Raw genomic sequence first — 9,837 nt, 5'->3', positions numbered from 1 at the left:
CTTGTGGGACACCCAGGTGAAGACACTAGGCAGTTGTTTGTATAGGTCTTGAGGCCAGAAGAGAAATCTGGGGTCAAAGATACAGGAAGTCGAAAACATATAGACAGAAATTAAGCCATGGAAGTAAATGTCATCACCCAAGAAAAATATAGACTGAGAAAAGAAAGCTGAAATATTTAAGCCCCTATTACTATATGAAGAATTGTAGGAGGCACCAGGGGTATACAGACAGGACAAAATTTCTGTCTCTGAGGTGTTAAAGCTTGGGAGTGGGATAGGAAAGGGTCAGATAAGTGCTTTTTGTCAGGTATCTACTAAGCATTCGGTTCTCTCTTCTCCTCCTCAAATTAACATGACACAGCCCACTAAACTATGGGAGAGGATAGGCAAGAAAAACTTGAATAACAATATAATGAGTGCTATGATAATGTGCTATGGGATGGGGAAGAGAGGCTTAGGTTATTGACTTTTGAAGCCAGATAGGAACTGGCCAGGTAGAACATGGGGAAGGTCTTTGAAGAAAAGTAAAATAATATATGCAAAGTCATGAAGTCAAGAGAGACCTTGGGATATTGGCAAAATTCCTGTACTTCCCTATGCTGCCATTACAAGGTGCCCATGGCTACATGGCAGAGTAGAATTGATTGGACAATTTAATAGGTGCCAGATTATAATGAACATTGTATGCCATGCTACTTGAGATTTTATCCTGTGGGTAACAGGTGGATGTTAAGAAGTGGTAGGTAGGAGAGTTGTAAAATTAGATTTGCATTTTAGGAAGATTGTCCTAGAAACAGTGGGAGACATAGATTGGTTTGGAGGAAGGGAGAATGATCAGAAAGGAATTTACACAAGTTCCCACCACCACAAATATCCATCTACCAGTGTCTATGGCCAAGAACTCTGCCTTCCCTTCTCTTGCCATAGATGAATGGTCTATGGCTCTTATCAAAGCTCAGCCCCTCCACTTGTGCACCTAGATTAAAAACAAATTTTTTTTTAGAGATGGGGGTCTCACTATGTTGCACCAGCTACAGTGCAGTTGCTAATCACAGGCAAGATTATAGTGCACTACAACCTCAAAGTCCTCAAGTGATCCTCTACCTCAGCTTCCCAAGGAGCTGGGACTACAGGCGCACATTTGTGCACTAGGTTTTATCCCTTTAAGGACATGGCTCCAACAATTCAAATATTCCTCTTTATTCCTCTATCAGCAGTTTTCCCTCCCTACTGGAACACTGCCATCAGCATGCAAACATGTAGTTATTGCAAAGAAAATCTCTTTCTTGACCTCATCTCTTCTCCCATGGCCCCATTTTTTTCTCCCTTACTTTGTGTTATAACTTTACATTTCCATCTATTCGTTCATGAATGTGCTCTAAATAGGCTCTCATGCCCACATTCCACAGGACTACTCTTGTCAAGGTTACCAGTGACGCCCACATCGTGTTACTCTATTGAACAGGCACTCCCTAGTTCTCATTTTATTTGACCTATCTGCTGCATTTGATACAGTCGATCACTCTCTTCTCTAAAGTTAACTTTTTTTTTTTTGTTTTTGAGACAATCTTACTCTGTTACAGGCTGGAGTGCAGTGGCACAATCTTGGCTCACTGAAACCTCTGCCTCCTGGGTTTAAGGGATTCCTGTACCTCTGCCTCCCAAGTAGCTGGAACTACAGGCACGTGCCACCACACCAGGCTAATTTTTGTATTTTTTGTAAAGATGGGGTTTTGCCATGTTGCCCAGGCTCGTCTCAAACTCCTGGCCTCAAGTGACCCACCTGCCTCGGCCTCCCAAAGTGTTGGTATTACAGGCATGAGTCACTGTGCCCAGCCTGACTGATGTATTCTTTATTGCCAAGCTTATAGTAAGCACTCAATAAATGTTACATAGATGAATGACTGAAGGTAGGTAGGGAGGAGAGACTTTCGAAAATAATATAATTCAAGAAAATTGGTGTTATAATACAAAGTATAAAGTTCAGTGTTTGCAGAATCTTTTACAAAATAAATATTATTTTGGGGATTTTTGGCTCTTGAACAGTCTTATTACTTTTTCCACACTTAATGCGAAGTGAAAAGAAATGATTACTCACACTGAGAAAACAGCCTGTCTTCTTAGGTTAAGACAGTATTTGTAATAAGCTTCTGCTTGGCCTAGCTTCAGCAAGCTACCATACTTGTCCAGGTTCATGAGATCCATTAAAGGTACTTGGATGCTATGTTGAGGAGACTGGAGAGTATTTAGCCGTACTTACAGATTTCAATTCTCACTAAGAATATATCTTTTAAGAAAAAGTTTGTTTTTAATTTTTGATTTTGCAAATAAGACACATTCACCGTAGGAAAATTTAAAAATGCAGAGAGACAAAAATTATCATTTAGAATGTCTCTAAATAGAAATATCTTCCATTAATAGTTTTGTGTGTAATCTAATTTTTTTTTTTTTTTTTTTTTTTGAGACGGAGTCTTGCTCTGCCGCCCAGGCTGGAGTGCAGTGGCCGGCTCTCAGCTCACTGCAAGCTCCACCTCCCGGGTTCACGCCATTCTCCTGTCTCAGCCTCCCGAGTAGCTGGGACTACAGGCGCCCGCCACCTCGCCCGGCTAGTTTTTGTATTTTTAGTAGAGACGGGGTTTCACCGTGTTAGCCAGGATGGTCTCGATCTCCTGACCTCGTGATCCGCCCGTCTTGGCCTCCCAAAGTGCTGGGATTACAGGCTTGAGCCACCGCGCCCGGCCGTAATCTAATTTTTTATGAGTATCTGTTTATTGGTTAATAATTGTTTTTTTCTTTTTCTTATCTTTTTTTTTCTTTTGAGATGGAGTCTTGCTCTGTCACCCAGGCTAGAGTGCAGCAGTGCGATCTCAGCTCACTGCAACCTCCGTCTTCCAGGTTCAAGCAATTCTCCTACCTCAGCCTCCCAAGTAGCTGGGATTACAAGCACGTACCACCACACCCAGCTAATTTTTGTATTTTTGATAGAGACCGGGTTTCACCATGTTGGCCAGGCTGGTCTTGAACTCCTGGCCTCAAGCAATCCTCCTGCTTGAGACCTCTCAAAGTGCTAGGATTAGAGGCAGGAACCACCACATCAGGAATTTGCATATTATAAACAATTATAAGAAAAATGCGAGACTCATGCCTGTAATCCCAGCACTTTGGGAGGCTGAGGCAGGAGGATCACTTGAGTCCAAGAATTTGAAATCAGCCTTGGCAACATGTTGCCAAAATTACTTTTGCACAAACCTAATAGTTAGACCCTTGTCTTTGCAAAACAAACAAACAAGCAAAATTAGCTAGGCATGGTGGCCTGTGGTCCTCAGCCACTTGGGAGGCTGAGGTGAAAGGATTCCTTGAGCTCAGGAGGTTGAAGTTGCAAGTGAGCCATGATGCCCTCACTGAACTACCCTGGGTGACAGAGACAGGGATACCCTGTTCTCCCTTGCACAACCGCACACCCACCCTGCCCTGCCCTGCCGAAACACACACACACACACACACACACGCACACGCACTCACACAAGCCAGATATATATATATATATATATATAGAGAGAGAGAGAGAGAGAGAGAGAGAGAGAGAGAGAGAAATGCATAAGGTTAACTTTATGAAAAAATATAGTACCCCAACCAAGTCTCTTTGTAATTTGATGGTGGAGGTTAATTACCTATCTACACAAAGTATGTGAGTTGAGGGTGGGGGTCTAGTGGAAATTTAGAAAGGGAGAGTCCTCAAAACAAACTTCGATCCTTCCGTACCCAAGTATCGATTGAAACATACTATATGGAGGGGAAAAGAAATCAGGGATAATTTGCCCATTTAATGAAGAACATATCTAAGATTCAAATACACTACACTATTTTGCTTCACTGAAAATGTTGCATAACTTCATTCCATTCATTACCTTAGCAAATATTTATTAAATGCCTTCTATGCTCAAGGCATTTTGCCAACGGCACTGTGGGATACATGATTAATCAGACGTTTTTGGAGTAATGGAAAGAGATGTACTTTGGCATCATACTGACGAGTTTGAATTCCAGCTTCTTGGAAATATTACTCTTTTAACTGCAGTTTTTAAGTTTGTGAAATGAAGCAGTTAGAAAAAGGAAATGCATCTTTCACAGGAGGTGCTCAATAAATTGAGTGTTTCTCTCCCCAACTCCACTTTGAGGCATCTGCTAGAAGGTAAGTGATGAGGGAATTCACCATAGAAAGGGAGGGAGTGTGATTGATTTGGGTCATGAGATAGATTTAGACTGGTCAAGAAGTGAGAGACAGTAAAGGTGGTAAGTGTGTGGACTTTACTAGATCTTGTGAGTAGATCTTATCTAAACGTGCCGGCACACGTTTACAGAGAGGTAGAAAAGCAGGAGCTGTAACTGTCAGGTTGCCTGCTATTTTAGTTCACTTGGGCTTCTATAATGAAATATCACAAACTGGGTAGCTTATAAAAAGAGAAGTTTATGTCCCATAATTCCAGAGTTTGGGAAGTTCAAGATCAGGGCAGATGCGGTATCTGATGAGAGTCTTACTTCCTAGACAGCAGTCTCTTTACTAAAACCTCACATGCTGGAAGGGGTGAGGGATCTTTCTGAGCTTTCTTCAAAAAAAAAATTATTTATTTAATGTATTTAACTGACAAATAATAATTGTATGTATTTATGAGGTATCATGTGATGTTTTCATGTGTCATGAAATAATTAAATCAAACTAACATATTCATTACTTTAACATGATTGGTCCTGAATGGAATCCCATTCATGAGGGCTCCGCACTTATGATCTAACCACCTTTCAAAGGCCCCACCCTCTAATACTATCAACTTCAGCTTTAGCATTTTAACAGTCAGTTGAGGGTATAATCCCAACACTTTGGGAGGCCCAGGCAGGAGTTCAGGAATTTGGAGACCAGCCTGGACAACATAACGAGACCCCGTTTTTGCTAGGCACAGTGGCGCTCCCCTGTAGTTCCAGCTACAGGTAGCTCCAGCCTGAGGTAGCTCCAGCCTGAGGTAGGAGAGCAGGAGGATCACTTGAGCCCAGGAGGTGGAGGCTGCAATGAGCCAATGGTGCCACTGCACTCCAGCCTGGGTGACAGAGTTAGATCCTGTTTCCAAAACAAAACAAAACAAAAAACACAACAACATTCAGATCATAGCATCTGCCTACTTGTAAAATCTCCTTTCAGTGCAGTGTTGGTTCGTACAAACATACAATATTATGACTTTAGCTTGAAATTAAGGCATCTTCTCTGACTGCATTACAAAGAAGCAACTTTTTTCATATCGATTCAGTCAACACCTTTTATTTATCCAGATAATGTCTAGGATCGCACTTAATATCTAAGTGCTAGAATCTAATTATATAGGTATCAAAAGGCATTAAGTTCTGCAGACAGACATACAATTTTAATGTTTAGAGGTGACAGAGACATCTATAGCAGCACCAGAGAAGAAACCATTTTCCATTTAGGATTTTAGGCAGTTTAACTCTAAAATGTGAAAATAGGCACATCTCACAGACTATAAAACTATACACCATTTTAATTTTTACAACGTCAATTCTAATTACTAATTTTAGCAACGCTTCAGTAACGCTTCAGTGTGAAGACACCAGAGAAAACCAGTGAAAATGCGTGATTGAATTCTTATTGAGTCACTCTTCTCGGAAATCAGTCCTCCCCATTTTCTCCTTAAAAAATAGAATCCTGAGGCCGAGACGGGTGGATCACGAGGTCAGGAGATCGAGATCATCCTGGCTAACACGGTGAAACCCCGTCTCTACTAAAAATACAAAAACTAGCCGGGCGAGGTGGCGGGCGCCTGTAGTCCCAGCTACTCGGGAGGCTGAGCAGGAGAATGGCGTAAACCCGGAGGCGGAGCTTGCAGTGAGCTGAGATCTGGCCACTGCACTCCAGCCCGGGCGACAGAGCGAGACTCCGCCTCAAAAAAAAAAAAAAAAAAAAAAAAAAAATAGAATCCTGGAGACAGTCTAGTCCTGGCTTTTCGAGGAACAAACAACGGGGGACACAGAGAAACACGGATGCCGCAGTTTTCCAAGTGCAGCTTGCCCCTCCCACGTGATTGGTTTCTGGCATTGCTCCCTTCTTGCTGGCGATTCAGGGGAAGATTCTAACGCTCCGTGGAGCCGTCCCCAGTGACGTCACGGGCGCGGCTCCGCTCCTTGACCAATCACGCGGCTGGATCCCGGGGAAGCCCGGGGCGGCGGCGGCGGCCTGGGCGCGTGCGCGAGGTCTCCGCGTGGCTATATAAACATGGCTGGCGTGGCCGCGCGGAGGGGCCGTACTAAACGCGCGTAGGGGTCTATGGGCGCTCTGTGTTCGTAGTTTTGAAATTTCTGGCGGGGGAGCCGCTGCGCAGTTAGGCTCGAGGTGCGAGCTACAACCTTCCGGGAGCCGCACGTCCAGGCTCCCCAGCAGCGGGACCCGAGCGTGAGGCGCCGGGCTGAGGCAGCGCACGTGTGAGCGCCGCTGAGGAAGCTGCGAGAGGTCGGGCGGGTGTCGCTCCAGGGGCAGCCCAGGCTCGCGCGGACGGGAGGAAGGTCCGGGACGCGCGTGTCCTGCCGGGCAGCCGGCGCCCGTCACTGATTTCGCTGCTGCGGCCCCCGCGCCTCTCCCCAGCGATGCTGTGGAGCCCGAACCGCACCGGAGTCGGCTGCCACGCGCCAAGCCTCCCCTCCCCTCCGCTCCTGGAACCGCAGCGCCGCAGCTGCTGCTGAGCCCCTGGGGGATGCCTGCCGGCCTCACCGAACCCGCCGGCGCCGCTTCCCCGGCTGGTGTGAGCGCCTCGGGGACCGTGACCATGGCCCCGGCCGGGGCGCTGCCGGTGCGGGTGGAGAGCACTCCTGTGGCCCTGGGCGCCGTGACTAAGGCTCCTGTCAGCGTCTGCGTGGAGCCCACGGCGTCCCAGCCCCTGCGGTCCCCCGTGGGGACCCTGGTGACCAAAGTGGCTCCGGTCAGCGCCCCTCCTAAACTCAGCAGCGGCCCTAGGCAGCCTGCTCCTCAGATAGTCGCCGTGAAAGCCCCCAACACCACGACGATCCAGTTTCCTGCTAATTTGCAGCTTCCTCCAGGTATGTTGATCACCCTTTCCAGCCTCGTCTGTCGGTCCAGCTGGCGGTGATGGGAAAAGTCGTAGCCCCAGATTGCTCCTAAAAAAAACTCTGAGCCACGGGAACCTTTCATAATCTTGACTTTACAGTTAACACATTCTTTTTTGTGTCATCACTGCATGGTTTTTCTTTTCATATTTAAGGAAAGCATCTTTTCACCTAAGTCACACAGTAAAAAGCTGTATCAAACTGATTTTCGGGGGAGGGCTTTCAGGCACTGACTCTTAGGTCGGGGAGATAATATAGCTAAAACTAATTTCCATGTGGAGGAAGGACCAGTTTATACCGTGGATTTCCGTACGCTTAGATTATGATGTAGAAGTGCGTTGTACTTATTTTATTAATTATGAATGAATGAATGAACGAATGAGTTATGGTTTCGCTCTGTCCCCCAGTCTGGAGTGCAGTGACGCGATCACGGCTCACTGGAACCTCGAACTCCTGGGCCCAATCGATCCTCCCGCCTCGGCCTCCCAAAGTGCTGGGATTACAGGCGTGAGCCACCGGGCACAGCCTAACAGTGACGTTCTTGTGTATTAAAACTGAGAGATTTTTAAATTTAACCAAGTCAGAATAGTTTTACTGCTTTCTAGTACCAAGTACGAATAATGCTGTTCCTGCACAATCTTTAAATGTCTTATGATTCTAACTTTCAATTAGCAGAATCCCTGACTGGGAACACGTGCCACAGTTGACAAACAGATCAGAGTCACGCAATTGTTACAGTTGCAATTGAAGCCGTGTGTCAACGAATGCTACTGTTAATGAGTCTTTCACTACTTTCTATCCTAAGGCTTTTTACTCTGTTGGGCTGTATTTCATGATTTCTATAAAGGTTTTACTTTGTGATAATTTACATATTGTAAATATGCTGAATGATATTGGGGTGTTCAGTCTTACTTTACTGAAAGTCTCTTGGAATTTGCTTTCTATTAATTTTGTTTAGCAGTTATTGGAACTCTGACCTGCAAAGATGGTAAATTAAAAAAGGGGAAGCATTGATTCAAAAGATTCTATAACCCTTAATAAAATGGCAGAGGTCCTTTTTGTGTGTAATATTGTTGTTAGTCATAGACGTTGTGAATAGATGATGTTTTTCACTTTTTATGAAGCTGTATTTCAGTTTTATATGGTGTACAAGGTATGTAAAACTGTTAAGGCAGTGTTACAGCAGTGTGCAGCACCTAATACATTATTTGGCAGTTCTAAATTGTTATTCTAAGTTGTTATTCTGCATATGTGTTTATAAATTAGTTCTGAATGTGTTAGAATGAAATCACCCCCTAAACTGTAAATCCTATCTAGTCACTGAAGTTTACTTATAAATAGTCAAAAAAAAAAAAAAAAAAGTATTAAGAAAGAACTGCCCGAAAGGCTAAGGCATGAGAATTGCTTGAACCCGGGAGGTGGAGGTTGCAGTAAGCCAAGATATCTTGCCAGTGCACTCCAGCCTGGGCAACAGAGCGAAACTCTGTCCCTCCCCATCCCTTCCCAACCCCCCAAAGAAAGAACTGTCAAGAGTGAAAACTTGCTGGTAAGTGAGAGTGAATCACTTACTGGAGGATTGGGGCCTTACCATGCTAAGCACTTTTAACAAATTAATTCTTTTCTTTTATTTGTTGGTCATAATAGACAGGTAGCAAATAAGGAAAGAGGTATCTAAGAGTAAATACTTTGCCCAATGACAGGCAACCCGTAGGTGTCAGGGGGAGTTTTAGCTCAGGTCTGTTTAACTCTATTCTTTCCACAACTCTATGCTTATTTTTTTACTTGTATGTATACGGTATGCCTCATTGAGTGTCAGTAATGAAAGGTGATTGAGAGAACTTTAGATTCCAGTCTTTCATTTTATATACCAAGGAACCAAAACTGAAACTTGGCAGAGTTAAATAGTAGCAAACTAGGACCATAGTCTAATTATGTTCATAGCACTGTATTAAAACATTGCATGCTGTTTACCTCTGAGAAACCCCTACAAAAGAGAGAAAGAAGATAATTTGTCTTTAGGAATTGGTTGTTATAGAGGAAGTGGGGTTTTGCTTTTGGGAATTTCTGCTGACATGTGGCAGAAGGGTGTACTAATTACATCTGTGCTCTTATTGGGCAGAATAAGATAAACAATAATTGAAGAATGAAATGGAAAGACTGATTAAAGTAACTTTTTAAAAACATTATGAATCTTGTACTATTTCTTTTCTTTCTTTCTTTCTTTTTTTTCCTGAGACGGAGTGTCACTCTGTTGCCCAGGCTGGAGTGCAGTCGCATGATCTAGGCTCACTGCAACCTCTGCCTCCCAGGTTCAAGTGATTCTCCCGTCTCAGCCTCTCGAGTAGCTGGGATTACAGGCACACACCACCAGGCTCGGCTAATTTCTGTATTTTTAGTAGAGATGGGGTTATACCATGTTGGCCAGATTGGTCTCGAACTCCTGACCTCAAGTGATCTGCCGGCTTCGGCCTCTCAAAGTATTGGGATTACAGGCGTGAGCCACTGCGCCGGCCTGAATCTCGTACTATTTCTTTTGCATACCAAGAATTAGCACTTGATTACACAAGGGTGCTTATATATGTCAGTTCCTCATTTTCCAAGATAATGAGTACTTTAAGTATTTGATTCTCTTTACTTCAGAATTTCATCTATGAACAGAACTGGTTTAAAAAAAAAAAAAAATATATATATATATATATATATATATATATG

General features: G+C 44.0%; 1 protein-coding gene across 2 annotated transcripts in view; it reads left to right on the top strand.

Annotated features, from left to right (window-relative positions):
- Positions 1-6,253: 6,253 nt before the first annotated feature.
- TAF4B (TATA-box binding protein associated factor 4b) overlaps positions 6,254-9,837 on the top strand; it is a 158,072-nt gene continuing 154,488 nt past the window's right edge. The window contains exon 1 of one of the 2 annotated variants that reach the window (XM_033178079.1): positions 6,254-7,098. In XM_033178079.1, the coding sequence (XP_033033970.1) occupies positions 6,756-7,098 (343 nt within the window). In that variant the 5' untranslated portion in view covers positions 6,254-6,755. The remainder of the gene's footprint in view (positions 7,099-9,837) is intronic. The other variant, XM_033178080.1, reaches the window with a different exon arrangement.

The sequence above is a fragment of the Trachypithecus francoisi genome, unplaced genomic scaffold, assembly GCF_009764315.1.
Source record: "Trachypithecus francoisi isolate TF-2019V2 unplaced genomic scaffold, Tfra_2.0 Lachesis_group19, whole genome shotgun sequence".
NCBI lineage: Eukaryota > Metazoa > Chordata > Mammalia > Primates > Cercopithecidae > Trachypithecus > Trachypithecus francoisi.
This window is presented reverse-complemented; position numbering and strand designations above follow the sequence as displayed.